The 15158-nt window shown below is 38.6% G+C and overlaps 1 protein-coding gene across 4 annotated transcripts in view; it reads right to left on the bottom strand.

The window, feature by feature from the left end:
* Positions 1-15158, bottom strand: part of LOC146324567 (tyrosine-protein phosphatase non-receptor type 7-like) — a 28855-nt gene that overhangs the window by 5188 nt on the left and 8509 nt on the right. For 2 of the 4 annotated variants that reach the window (XM_084720152.1, XM_084720153.1), the window contains 8 exons: positions 13470-13757; positions 9154-9338; positions 8349-8529; positions 8080-8164; positions 7896-7975; positions 3868-4005; positions 3566-3775; positions 895-1100 (listed from right to left, as the gene is read on the bottom strand). In XM_084720152.1, the coding sequence (XP_084576278.1) occupies positions 895-1100; positions 3566-3775; positions 3868-4005; positions 7896-7975; positions 8080-8164; positions 8349-8529; positions 9154-9260 (1007 nt within the window). In that variant the 5' untranslated portion in view covers positions 9261-9338; positions 13470-13757. The remainder of the gene's footprint in view (positions 1-894; positions 1101-3565; positions 3776-3867; positions 4006-7895; positions 7976-8079; positions 8165-8348; positions 8530-9153; positions 9339-13469; positions 13758-15158) is intronic. The other 2 variants (XM_084720154.1, XM_084720155.1) reach the window with 1 other exon arrangement.

The following is a 15158-nucleotide window of genomic DNA, read 5'->3' as shown; positions in this document are numbered from 1 at the left end:
AAATCAAACATACCAGGAGTGATTTTCTCTGCCGAGGTCATTTATTCACAGCAGGTAAAGACTAAACTAATTAATTTCCTCCCTTTTTTCTCATGTCCAGTAAATTAGCATCTGTCAGGAGACTAATGTAGACTGTTTTTGCAGCAGCATGTCTTTTCCCACCGAATCTGTTCAGAACCCACAGATTGATTCTGTTTGCGTCCACCAGCCGCCGTACAACAAGCAGAAGAGAAGAAACCTTTGATATCTCCAACAGTGATAGTGGCATTAAGCCGGTTCTGCAGGTCATAGCGCTCTTAATGTTTCTCCACCTTAACAATCAGTCTTTCCTCGTCCATTTCTCAACTGAATGAACTCATCTACAGGATGACGACAAACGGGATTTGCTGCGAGGAGGACGCCTGTGGTTGCTGCACGGTTGCTAAGCAGTAAGTCCCAAAGTCTTGAATGAAAAAGGTGAACAATGTCATGCAGTTCTATATTTTCAAATTCAACCTGTATCTCCACAAGATTCATATTTACTTTCAATTTTAAATACAGAAAACACACTTAAGATTAAAAAAGATCAGATAAAATCATTTTAAAGCAATTTTATGTTTAAACAGTTTTGTGTGGTGCAGCAGCCAGCAAAAATAGAAATCTATTCTATATTTGCTGCGTGCTGCAAGTCTGCTGCAGCTGCAACATGCTGCATTCACATCTGGTGTAAAAACACACAGTCTGCTACCATGCTAATCACATTTTACAGCATTTCTAAATTCTGAGAGGAGACACTTGAGCAGTTGTGACAGTTTAACTCTGGTTTTCTCACACCAGCTGTTGAACGTTCACACACGGCTCCCACAATCCTCCTCTGCTGAAGAGGAGGAACTACCGAAAGCATCAGGGACCAACCTGCAGTGGACGATGATCGGTCCGGGTCCGGGGACGGGGACGGGGACAAGGGCTGCGATCGGCTGAGAGCCGGATGGTAGGAGGGACTTGCTGTACGCCTCCACCTCCTCCACCAGTCTCAGCAGGGGAGCGGTGCATTGTGGGATGTGGTGGTCTGGCCAAGAGGTGAACCAATAGTGTCTGACGGGACGACGCTCTGCACACAGCTGCACAAACACACACACAAATACACACACACACAAGTCAAATTTCTTTATCATACAGAGATGTAAGATTTTTAAGTTTGGACTTTAGATTTGTGGACACTAACATCCACACTGATGTCCAGAATATCTTTTGTTTTCACCTCTAACCAGTTTTCATGTCTGCAAACATGGCCAGGGGAGACGACTATGTTGTTGCAGGTGTTTTCCTCAGGACCCGAGGAAGTTTGACTCAACGGTTCTTTCCAATGTTCAAAATTAGGGAGGATTTTAATACCAAATATCTGAATTTCAGACACTTTGTTTCCTGCATTCTGGTGACTTTTAAAGAATGAAAATAACAAAATAATAAATACACTGCAACAGCATTTTTAAATTTAATTTCTCTTAATTCTTAGGAAAGAATACAGAATAATTTGTCCCTCTAGCGGAGAAGTCTCTTTTTTGTTAACATTTAAATTTTCATCTGACATTGTTGTAATTTAAAAGTGATTCTTGTATTGTCCACTTGTCAAAATATCCAGCTTTATAAGAATGAAAAGAAAAGTTTTAATAATTTGTCCACTAAAATATGGATAATGGCCTACGACTATGGGTCAGTGCATTTTCCTCAAAATTTTACCGGTGGCTAGTCTTAACTCAGCTACGGGTGCCAAATCCAAAAAACCTGAAGTTCCTGCTGAAATTCTTTGCGGCTCCAGACAGATTACCGATTTTGTTCTTTCTTTTTCAGTCAAAAATGGTTCTTGTTAAGGTTGCTGCTCTCGCACGAACTTGCGTGTATCTCTATTCATTAGTTTTCTTTCATTCATTTAGTTTTTGCACTGCCTCTAAGATTTTATAAATTGCATGAACTTTTCCTCTAAAACTTTCCTGAAGAAAAGGGAATTCTTCCTGGGACGTCTAGTTTGGTGCAGCTGTATGGTTGTCTGGATGGAAACACTAGAAAAGTAGTAAAATATGTCAGAAATTGGGAGAAATGTAGGAGAATTGTGATCCCAGGAAGGAACAGGGACTGAAAAATGGGAGGCTCCTGGGAAAATCAGGAAGGTTAGCACGTACAGTTCTTGAGAAAGCTGCAAGCAGAAATGATGAAGGCCGAGCAGTCGAATGTTTTTATATCCAAATCTTTCATGTTTAGAAGAAGGTGTGTTTTTCCTTTTGACCAGAAATGTGTTTTTGTCTTTTGTGTGTTCAACTGTTGGCTGTTTGTTTAAAGCTCACAGAGCTGATCGGTCTGAACGTTACCAGCATATCCAACATGTCTTTACTGGAAAATGATACGTATGAATATCCTGTTTACATGACCTGCATCAAATCCGGAATATTGTCATGTTTGGAATATTAATGAACAGTGGAAAATAGGGCGTCAGGCTGAAACAGAGACAAACACACACTGTTGGTTGAAAATGCAACGATTTGATTTGATTTGATCTACAGAGACGAGAACTATAATGCAAAAACAGGAGCCGCCATGAAACCAGTACGTGATTTTTATCTGAAAGGAAACCACAGGACATGTGATCTGTACAGCAGATACATGGAGAAAAAAACAAAGCTATTTAACTTCAGATTAAGGTTTTTTTTCTTAATCAGCTGATCATTTATGTGGTTACAGACGTCTAGCACCCACACTTGAACATGTCCTACCAAAAAGAAAAATGAGGAATAACAAGCTATACCTCAAGGACCCCGTCTCATTTCCTGGTTTAAAACAGGTGGGAATTCTGCTCAAACTCTGGTAAACTTTCTATTTTTTGTCAAATTCATTCAATAATATTTCTATCAGATCATAACATGTCGACTCTGTTGTCCTTCTAAATCAAAGATAAATAATAAATAAATGTGTATTCTGATTAACATTAAGCGACTCTGAGACACTTTAAAAACAGAAAATGTCGACTTGTCAACTTCATCAGATTTTCCATCTGACAGAGTCGACGTCTACAATTAATAATAAATGTAATCACCAGGAGGTTGGCCTGTTACAAGAGCTTAGATCTTTAAAAATATATTTTCAGTGTAACTGAAGAGGAAAAATCAAAACATTCTAAAAATATGGTTTCATCACAATTTTCAAAAATGAGTGGCGGATATTATAGGTTAAAATATAAGATTTATCCACATAGGAGTAGACTCAAAGTAACTGATCAATATTCAAACCAATAACCAGTTTTTAAAAAATAAAAACTGATGTATTTTAAGTCCCTTAATGTTCACAGCACATGTAATGACTGAACCTGTCCAGCGGGTGGAGCACTTTCTTTATTCACCTGTCCAGGTGGGATGAAACAGTGACGTCAGTGTAGTTTTATATAAATCATGTTGATGTTTTAGATGCAGGTTCTGTGTAACGACTGGTAAATGAATAATGTATCTTTTAATCCAGAATAATCACTTCCTGTGTAATATTACATCTTATTTTATTGATTGTCTATTTTCAATCTGAATCTTAATATTTACTGTACCTGGATCTCCATGTCGGTGACAGTGAACCCGTCTTTCTCTTGGCTGTCTTTCACTCCGAGGAGAAATCTGCCAAACTGACCCGTCTCTCCTTCCTCGTCCTCCTCCTCCTCCTCCCCCCTCTGCTCCTCTTCATCATCCTCCCTCTCCTCCTTCAGCCTCCTCCTCCTCCTCCTCCTCTCCCTCGGCTGCGGCCAGTACAGCTCACACTTCTGGAATAAACACCAGAGACACTCTCAGGACAAGTCTGGAGTCACAAAAAAAAAACAGGAGGAAGGAGAGAGGAGGAGTCGTGTCTCCTCACCTCGTTGTTCTCCTTGAGTCTGGTAACCATGACGATGATGCTGCTCCTCTCCTGCCACACCATGTCCCAGAAGTCCCCCACAGTGTGCACCATCGGCCCCTGTGTGGCGATGTAGGCCCTGGGAGCCCCTTTGTATCCCTGAAGGACAGAGAGGAGGACAGACCTTCGACTGAGTCCAACTGTCCAACAGGTTCACACAGGTTGCTGCCATACAAGGTGCTTTACTGACTGATGAAATTCTCTCTTCTCCCTAAAGATTTTTTTTTTATTTGTGAGTTTATGAGTTTATGGAAACTCAAGACAACAAGCCACTGTTAAAATTTGGAGCAAAAGGCACCGAGCCAATAGACGTAGAGGCTATGATGTCCATTTAATTGACAAAATATTAAAAATAATAATAATTTAATGTGTAGGCTGCATATTTTTACAGTTGGCAAATGTAAGAATCATTTTACACTATAAGAAAAATACCTCAAAACTTATCAAAATTCAACAAAATAATTTAAGGCAACAAACTGCAACAGACTTGAGTTTTGAGTCTGACTCAAATGTTTTGAAATGAACTTTTAAAGGTTTTAAAAGTTGAGATAATATATCAATATTCTTCAGATAAACTTTGTTTTAACTGAGTTTTAGAAACTCAAGTATTTCAAAATTTAAACATCATTCACTTTCGCTGAAATCACTGGAAATTTTCAGATACAATTATTCAGGGTTTCTAAAATGTGATACTTGAAAGATTTATTTAAAGAAGAAGAGCTTCTCAGCAAAAGATCATTAAAACTTTTTCAGAACTCTTGAGTTTTCAGACTCAAACATTTTTTGCAGTAGGTTGCCTTATGACTTACAACGATGATGAATGAAAATTCAAATGTTAAATAAATAACTGTTATGTCAGGTCCATATATTTTTTTTTTTGCTAAAGTCACAGAGAGCTAATCTGTTCCACATCTGTCCATCCTGACAGGAGTGTGTGTGAGTGTGTGTGTGAGTGTGTGTGTGAGTGTGTGTGAGTGTGTGAGCAACAGGGATGGAACTACTGTCTGCAGCTGATCTCAAATATTCTGGACTCATCAGCCTTGAAACCAGGCCTCTGCAGGCCTCTGCTGACTTCACAAAAGAGATCGAGTGAATACCTGATCATGTGACGGCGTATTGACAGCACGCCATCGACAACATTTAGTCTGATGCGTTTTATTCATTTTGGATGAGCAGGAAACGACTGAACTGTAACCTTTGTCGTGTTTAATGTGAAACTGTCACGGAAAAGTTTGTTTTATCTCACCTGGGTGCCAGAAAAGACTTAGTGTTGCAGGTCTTACTGCCAACTACAACAACAACAACAACAACAACATCTTTGACCTGATAAGACAGGAAGTGAATAATGACTGTTCAGCAATAACAACCGCCAAGCGTCCAATCAAAAAGTGTGTTTGTAGCTTCTGGTTGTATTAAACAAATTGTTGTGACACATCAGGAGGAGCAGCAGGTGTCTGTCAGCAGATTAACACACACACACACACACACACACACACACACACACACACACACACACACACACACACAGACAGAGCTGAGGCTGCAGAGTGTGAGGGATGCGTGGGCCGCGGGTGAGGGGAGGGAGGAGAGGGGAGAAAGGGGGGTGAGTCAAGGACGTGTCACTTCCTCCCTCACTTCCTGTGGTTTTCCTGGTTGTCAGACTCCCACGCTGACAAACCGACAGCTCATATCTGAGTTTCTGTTTGTTTAGCTGTCCGACACGCGGACACACACACACACACACACACACACACACACACACACACACACACACACACACACACACACGCACGCACGCACACACACACAAGACGCCCACGCTGAGTGACAGCACTGTCACACACTATCAGCTTGTTTGCTTTTTGATAAAACGCTGCGTGTCTCTAATTGGGGACTAAATAATAAAATAATAAAGAAGAGATGATGAAAATTATCAACCAGCAGCCGTTTTTCTCTGAGGGTTTTTCTGCAGGTGTGAACAATAAATAAGGAGGGAACATTAAAATTCTTTTAATTTGCATACAAACACTTTTATTATCAAACTCTTTTCCCCTGAACTTTGACACTGTCATCATATCCAACCTGCAGCGCTCCTTTGGGAAGTGGAACCACAAGGATCTGAACCCGGCCCCCTTCTGTTCCCAGTCAGGGTGAACAACGAGGCTTGTCTGGCTGAGCATTTACACCACAAATACACTGATCTGAAGTCTGAAAAACTGATTCCCAACTGGAACTAAAAAATAGCAGATGAACCAAAGTGGGCGTGTCATATTCCACTGGTTGTTGTGTATTGTGCAGCTCCCTGTGTTGATGACATCCTTGATTACAATGGGTTCACACAGAACTGCAAGACCCAGAGCTCATTTGGTGCAAAAGGGCCTGAGGAGTGGATGTTTTGTTGGGCAAGTGGAGGAGAAATTTACTTGCTCCACTGGACAAGTTAAACGTGTGTCTTCATGTTATCTTCATGTTATGTGCTGCTCATTACTCAGCTGTTTAGTTCAGTGATTAATTGAGAATACTCATTTGAAACAAATGCGTTTTCCCCACAATATGACCAACTCACAATGTAAAGTATTCTGCATAATACAAACTGATCACAGCTAATATCTATAATATATAAAAACCTTGGAAGAGCAGGTTCTGCAGTGTCAGAAGGACTAAGATTACAAATGCAGCGCACGAGTCAAAAAGATGACAAAAATTCATCAGCAGCTGGAGAGATGAATGTGATTTGGTGTGTCACCACAAAAAGGATGGAGTAACTTCATTATCTGCTGTGTCTCTGGACAGCAGCTAACCAGCTTTAGCAGCTGTGAACATTTTGATCGGTTAAGGTGCAAACACAGGACAGGGAGAGGAGCTAGCTTGCTAGTCATGTTTGATATTACCTAAACACACTGCATCTGTTGTGTTCCTGGTGTTCTAGTCTGACTCACAAAACTCACACTGCAGGTATGAATCCTGTCATTGGTCGCTTGCTTCAAGTGACATCACAGCGTTCAATATCTACTTTTTCAAAGTCAAACAGTATGAACATAAACAAGCTAACAGCTGTTAGCTTTTCTTTTGCAGTGATGTAGTCAGTTGAATGCCAGCGTTCACCTCCCGACTTGCAAATGTTCCACAACAAGTTCTGCTTGAACATTATTTTGCAGCACCACTGCCGCTACATCCTGGGCTGAGCTCCACCCAAGACGTTTGTGATTGGTTTAAAGAAATGCAAAGTGCTGTGGAAAGATGTCAGGCGACTAACGATGTTCAAAAATTCTCTTGGACAAAATGAATTTGAGTAGGCAGGACATCGGTTCTAAAACTGTGTGCTGTGGAAACCGACATGTGGCCAGATGCATAAAACTCACATTCAGTTTTTCACATCTAAACCTGTGTGCACAAAGAAAGAATTATGCATATGTATTCTTTTCATCATTCTATGTACACCCTGATTCAATCTGATAAATCTCAGTCAGTGTGGAACCTAATGCAGAAATTGCCTCCAAATTTACCAAGTACCATTTCCATGTAGTTGGTGATTATTACAAAGCGACATATTTGAAATTTTTCTGAGTTTACTCCCAGATTTCATGGAAAGTATGTGATAATGCAAGTGTCATTTTCAGACATACTTAACAAGAAATTTCAACTATATTACTTGGTAATTACCACTTATTTATCATGAAATGACTGGACCTGTAAACTGAAGCGTTACCCATGATTCTTCTGCTGATGACACTCAGCTCTGTCAGTCTCACCAGATGACTCGACCGTCTCAGCGCTGATCTCTGCCTGCATCAGAAATATCTCAAAATGGATGACGGAGCACAATCTTCAGCTCAGTATCTCTTAAGCCACTGTGCAGATTCTGCACAATTTTAGCTCATCGAACGTCTCTGACTGATTTTAGGATCAGGCACCTGTGCAGGTGTTCAGGGTTTCAAAAGCTGCAGGGTGACTTGACTCAGTATGAAATAATAACGTTAGACTCTGACCCTGATGTAGTTGGCGTTGATGTAGCGGTCTGGCCCCGCCTCTTCCTCCGGGCTCCTCAGGATCACCCGGCTCTCAGGGTCTAAACAGAAAACAAACAACAAACACCGATAAACACGAGTGAAAACAGTGCCTGGAGTGTTTCTGCTGAGGACAGGAGGACAGGAGGACAGGTGAGTTACTGACTGGGCAGGATGGTTTTGTATCGGTCTTTGATCATGTGACCTGGAACGTCAAGCTCCGCAGCGCTCACAAAGTTCGGAGGAATCTTCTGCAGAGGAGACAAGGACGGACAAACGGTTAAAAATAAATAACTAAATAAATGGATTTTAGAAAGAATTAATGTTTTACTTTAATAGCATGATTTGTAATTGAACAAAAAATGACAATTTTTAAATATTATTTAATCAATAACATCAGGGTGTGTGTTATAAATGGAGCGGACGCTGCGTCACCTGGTATTCTACATTCAGTGTGTTTGTGTCCATGGCCGCCTGCTGCAGCGCCGCGTGTGTGAGCGGTCGGGAGGAGGTGTGAAGCAGCTGAAGCCACACCTCCTTTGGTGTGGAGACGGAACAAACAGGCTCCACCCCCAGACTGCTCACGTCCAATAGCAGAGACAGGTTGGAGCCACGCCTACAAAAACAACGACATAATGATGGTGAAAGAGAAAATTTAATTAAGTGAGGACATTTTTAAAAACTTTTTTTTTGGACAAACTTTTGGAAAATTTAGAGTTGAGAGACTTCAGCTTCTTGAATATTTTTGGTTTATTTACTCCTTAATGACAGTAAACTGAATATCTTTGGGTTGTGGACAAAACGAGTCATTTGAAGACATTAACTTGGGCTTTAGGAAACACTGACTGACATTTTTCACCATTTTCTGACATTTTATAGACCAAATGACTATTGATTGATCAATTGAGAAAATAATCATTAGAGGAAACAGAGAACTTTTTTTAAAGTTCCAACATCAAGGAAAAACATCTTAAGAAAGTGGTAACATTTTTACAAAGAGAGGATATTTATTGAAAAGAGAAGACATTTTTAGAAATTAAAGACATTTTTGTATATTGTATATTTTTGTATATTTTGTAACTTTGTTGACACATTTTATTGATACAAAATATATCCTTACAAAATTTTAGAGTTTGGTAAAAGATTTGTAAAAAGTGAGGAGATTTCAGATATTTTAAACATTTTGTGTGTGTGTGTGTGTGTGTGTGTGTGTGTGTGTGTGTGTGTGTTTAACACCCACCTCTCCTGCAGGCGGACCGAGGCTTTGCGAGGAGGCGTGGTCATGGGAGGGGGCGTGGTCGGGTCCTCAGCAGGAGGGGAGGCTGAGCGGACTGCTGACATGTTCATAGTGTGTGTGTGTGTGTGTGTGTGTGTGTGTGTGTGTGTGTGTGAACTTGGGTCCTAGCTGTTCATCACAGCACCGTGCTGCAGGAGAGAGAGAGAAGGAACATTAATATCAGAATATCGTCACGTTTGTTGAACGAGAATCAGCAGCTTCGTTTGACCCTGAGATCAAAAATACAAAAACACATTTTTCTGAGATTCTGCTTCTCTTGAACAAACAGAACGGAAGTTATCAGCTTCAAACAACCACTAGATGCTGACTACAAGGAAAGTTTGTAGCTTTGAAGAGAAACTAGCTGACTTCTCTCTTAAAGGGACAGTTCACCCTAAAATGAAAATTCAGTCATTATCTGTTCACACTCGTGCTGACTGAAGGTCAGTTTTGTTTTTTAGTTCACAAACTCTGCTGGAGTCTCACAGGAAAACAGTTTTGGAGACTCTCCCAAACATTGGAAGTGAATGGTGTGCAGTGTGGAGTCCCTTTAAAATACAAAAACAAGGTACGTGTCCTGGCTGTGTCTGAAATCCTGCGTATCACCTGTTCAAGGTATCTGCTTCAACTCATGTTTGAGTGTCTGAATTCCACACGACACACTGATTCAAACCACATCAAACCACAACTTCAGTACAGTAAACCCAAAACCACCAGAACACAGACCCACAACACAAAACACAAAATGTGCTGTTGATTAGGACTGCACAATCTGATTCAAAAATAAAAATCATATTGTGATTATTTGGACTGAAATTGCGATATACAACACAATTAGTGGAAATGACCAGTTTTGCATTACAATTTTAATGTTCACTGAAAAACAATATTAAAATTGTGATATTTATTGAGGTCTGAATCAAACAAACATTTTTTTATTTTATCTGGAGAACAGGATTTATAGAGTACAGTATCTCATTATAATTTATTTATTTCACATATTGTTCCTTTTTCAAAAAAAAATGTGATTTTGGTTCTGGTTCTACAATTTGGATTTTGCACTTATTGCTCATATTGCAAATTTATCATGATTGTATTTAATTGTGCAGCCCGACTGTTGTTGGACACTTAGTAACAAAAAGAAACAGAAGTGATTTTTACTGCTGCGAAAAACGATCATATTATAAATATCATATTATACCCAAATTTTAAGACCACCTTGGTATTTATTTATTTATTTTTTTTTTTTTGAATAAGCAACTGGTGACAAATAGTTTTTAGTGAGACCTGAATTCTTCTCTCTTAAAGAAAGTCTACAGTGTCTCTCAGTGAACGTGTCCTCATGTGTCTTTGTGGACTGACTGTCTTCAGTGATGGACAAGAGTTCAGGTTCAGTCCACCAATCAGCAGCAGTACAGAACAGGGCTGAGTGATTGTGATTATTTTATTGCAGCTGTGATATGGATTTGTCATATCTAGACAGAAAGAGGATTTCTGTAGAACGGCGTTCTGCAGATATTTGGTCATAAACCAAAGTTCTGGACCGAGACGGTTCCCTGGTCGGTTCCCTGGTCGGTTCCTCATCCCATTTGTTTTCTGTCATGCAGCCTGAGCCTGTTTGTCTCCGACTATGGACAGCATTCTCTCTACTTCATCTTAACTTTAATTTATTTATTGTGAACAAAATTAGCTGGTTTGTTTGATATTATTTGTTTGATGGTGCGATCAGATAATCAGTATGATTGATCTTCTGAGGAACAAGAACGTCTGAACTTGTTCAGTATTACGGCTCTGTGCTGCACCGAGTATCATCTCTGGGACTCTGAAGCTTCACTGAGAATTACTCATGAATATTGAAAGTCTGCGGTCTTTATTTACTGATATACTTTGTTATATTATAGTTCAGTCAGAGACGAGGACGAGAGCAGAGACATCAGCTGATGTCTGTTCCAGTGTTTCCCAAACCTTTTTCTCTGGTGACCCACTTTTTAAAAATGACAAACCATCGTGACCCGATTCACAACAGGTCTTCATCAGTAAATCCTGGGAAGAGTTCATTTGTGTTTCTGATCATTTTCACTGCTGTTTCCATGTTATCTGGACGTACAAATACACACACGTTAAATACTTTTACATTTAGACTGAGTTAACATGTCGTCTCATCGTTTTTAATTTCCTCTCATCAAGAAAACAAATGATAAGAAAAATAGTTGGGACAGCTGAAAATCTGAGTCTTGAATCAAACTCAGACTCTTAAGAATTTTTTTTTTCTGAAGTTTTGCTGACCGATCATCTTTAGTTAAGATAATTTTCCTAAACTCTTTGAAGTTTAGAAACTAAAAAAAGAACTTTAAAAGCTGCTTTATTTGTGTTAATTGAAAAAAAAAAGAACTTTAGCACTTTAACAAGTTTAATAGTTTCAATTTTTGAAATACATTTTTTTTTTTGGGGGGGGGGGGTCTAAAACTTGAAGACTCAACTTTATCTAAACAAGAAAAAGTAAATTATCTCAACAAAACATTATTAGTAAAACTGTTTTTTTTTCAACTGTTTGAGTTGGGATCAAAATTGAAAAATCTTTTGAAATTGCCTTGAAATTTTGAGTTTTCTAAACTTTTTTGTTTTTATAGTATTAGACATTTTAGCCTACCATATAAAATTATTATTTTTCTAAAATTTAACATTTTGCAGATTTTTTTTATAGTCTTTTATTTATTTGCTAACCCAAGTAAAATCTCCATTCTATTATTTATTTATTTATGTTATTTGTTGTATTTTTTCCCTGCAGCATTTCTTTCCTCTCTTCAAAATAATGACATGAAGACGAAGCCTTCAGAAACTGTTCAGTAACTGATGATCGTCGATACGACAGAAGCTTCAAAGCAGCACGAGAAAAATTTAAAAAAACCACCTCTGGACATCACATCCAGAAAGAGTACTGACAGTCTGTACTCAAGTACAAGTACAGTTACATTACTAAAATAACACTCACTTACAAGTTAAATACTGGTGTTATACATGGTGTAATAATATACTTAAGTAAAAAGTATTTGTCACAAAAACTACTCACAGTATTAGTTATTTTTAGTCACCTCTTCAAACTAGAGTTGCAAATGTTGTGCGTTTTCCTTAAGCAATAGTTGAAAATGATTCATAATTAATAATTTATAAGACATTATTCCTCATTTTCATTTTTTTGGTTTTTTATTTTGGTCTTTTTTTTTTCTTATTTTAAGTCTAAGTTTATTTTTCCTTATTCAACAAATGTTTCTGCCAAACAAAACAATACTGAATGAGTCCAATTACTGTCATGATTATTGATTAAATATCAATTAATACATTGTTAATTTGTGAAATGGCAATTAATCGATTAATCATTAATCATTAACATCATCACTCCAAACATTTGCTGCTGCAGCATTTAGTTTTGTTTTTGTTTTCATTGATCCGTTTGTGATCAGATCACCTTCAAATGCAGATTAAAGTTTTGGATATTCATTCAAATTGTACTCAGAAGTCAAATATGATTTTAAAAGTAATTAAGTAGATTACACCTTATAATGCACTTAAGTACAAATAAAAGTACGGCTTGTCATAAAAGTACAAGTACCCCAAAAAACTTCTTAATTACAGTAATTTGAGTAGATATAATTAGTTACTTCCATCTCTGATTACATCAGTAACAAACACTGTAGTGTCTTTTCTGTTGAAGCGAACAGGAGACGTAACGTCAGTCGAACTATTTAGAGACAAACAGCAAATACACAAATGTTCACATTTGGAAAAAACAGATTATTATTTTTTGAAGTGTGTCCTTGAATATTTTCTTTTTTTTTTTGATGAATTTCAACAGGAGTTAATGTAAATATTTTAGAGTTTTAGTGTAGAAAAAATCAGGCCAATCCATCTGATACAACTATAATTAATAGTTAGTTTAATACTTAATATTTGTTATATTATTATATATTAAAAAACTGAACAGCACATGAAATAGTTAAAATCAGTTCCAACTACACCACTAAAATATATATTAGTTATAATATAACAGTAATAATAACACAATATACAATATTTATAGGAGTATTTTTTCAGCATTATTGATACTTTAAAAAAGTGTAAATTTAGTGTAAATGCAGGACTTGTACCTTCACAGTGGAGTATTAACACTTTTATTGAAGTAAATGATCTGAATACTCTGACATTTACTGTCTGTTTCAGTCTCAGAAGTGTTTTTCTGTCCTGCTCATTTCTCTAAAAACAGAAACACTGATTGTACTCACCAGTCTCTAGTTTTCCTTTTTAGATTTTATTTCAGCCCAAACTTCTGTCTGTTCTGCGCCCGTCTGAGGGTCTTCGTCATTAAAGAGACGTGGAGCTCAGACTCCACGTGTTGACGACTGACGGCTCTCGCGGCCAAATCGGTTTGTTGTCGTCGCCTCAATTAAGGAAGTTGGATGTGACAAGTAAATTATTGATGCGATGACGAGGTGAAGCTCCCATCAGACTCCACAGATCAGTCAACAGTCACATCACAGACAAACACATGTCATCCTGAAAACTCAACCTGCCTGATGAAGAGATAAAAACAAGTAAACAGCCCGTGTGTGTGTGTGTGTGTGTGTGTGTGTGTGTGTGTGTGTGTGTGTGTGTGTCTGTCTGTCGGTGTGTGTCAGTGTGTGTCAGTGTGTGTGTGACTCAGTTTGTTTCCACATCAGTTCGGATCTGAAACGTTTCAGTGTGTCTCCATCGGAAGAGAGTTTCCTCACAGCAGGAAGTCAACACACCCACACTGGCTCAACACACACACACACACACAAACACACACACACACACACACACACACACACACACACACACACACACACACACACAGTCAATACACTGAAATAAGAGTGACACATTTGATGGTTTTTGGTTGTTTCTGTGTTGTTTTTTGGTCAGTTGACCTCCATGTTTAGAAGAATCATCTGCTGATGTGACTGTTGTTACTGAAAGTGACAAACAATTAGAGACATGAATCTGTTCTCAGTCTGAGTTCTTGTCTGTTCTTGTTGTGTCATCAGACACCTTCTCAGTCCACAACTAGAAAAAAACAGTACAAATGTTGCCCACTTTACCAAAAAGGCTTTGGCAGCTGCTTCTTAGAAGTATCCCAGCATGCATTTCACATTAAGATTTGAATTTTCTTCTCTTTTTTTGTTGCCAAATGAGCCACACAGATATCAGAAGCTCTTTGGTTCTTTGCTGGTTAGGGTTAGGGTTAGGGTTAGGTGTCTGTAGTTTGAGGTTCTGTTGAATTGCATTGTGCAAATTATGAAAAAGCTTCTTAAAGGGACAGTTCACCCCAATAAAAACAAAAGTAAATATTTTTCACCTGTAGTGTTGTTTATCCATCTGTACTACAGGCCAGGACGAATATGTATTTTACATTTTGGAGTGAATTGTACCTTTAAGTGGACCTTTGAGTTGAGGTTAGTCTGATTCACTGGATGTAAACTGTGAGTAAAAACCTGCCATTGGCCACCTGTTTCAGGTGACATGCATCATATCTGCTATCTGCAATTTCTGCAGTGCATCGATTCAGACGGCCTGTATCAATAAAAAGCTGATTGAAAATTGGAAACAAATTGATGCACCATGATGATACATGTCATATGTTTCCTCTTTGGCATCCAGGAACTGCCGCTGTAACTTTCCACTGTTTTCTCTCTCCCCGTCTCCACCTGCACTGCTCTCGCTGGACACCTGCTGCCTCGCTGACACAAAACAAGCGCTCCCCCTCCCTCTCCTACCTCTCCTCTTTATGTCCTCAAAACAGTGAAAGAACAGTGTCGCACCACCAAAGTTTCATCACGCGCAACTGTGGAATAAGTTTGTGTTTTATAAAAAGATGAGAAGCAAAATGTGTGTGACAGCAGAGTACAGAGCCACGAGTCACCCGTCCTACAGAGACATCAGGTAACATGTAG

The sequence above is a fragment of the Lutjanus erythropterus genome, chromosome 6, assembly GCF_056507025.1.
Source record: "Lutjanus erythropterus isolate fLutEry1 chromosome 6, fLutEry1.hap2, whole genome shotgun sequence".
Classification (NCBI taxonomy): domain Eukaryota; kingdom Metazoa; phylum Chordata; class Actinopteri; order Lutjaniformes; family Lutjanidae; genus Lutjanus; species Lutjanus erythropterus.
The sequence above is the reverse complement of the archived record's forward strand: the minus strand, read 5'-3'. Positions and strand labels throughout refer to the sequence as shown.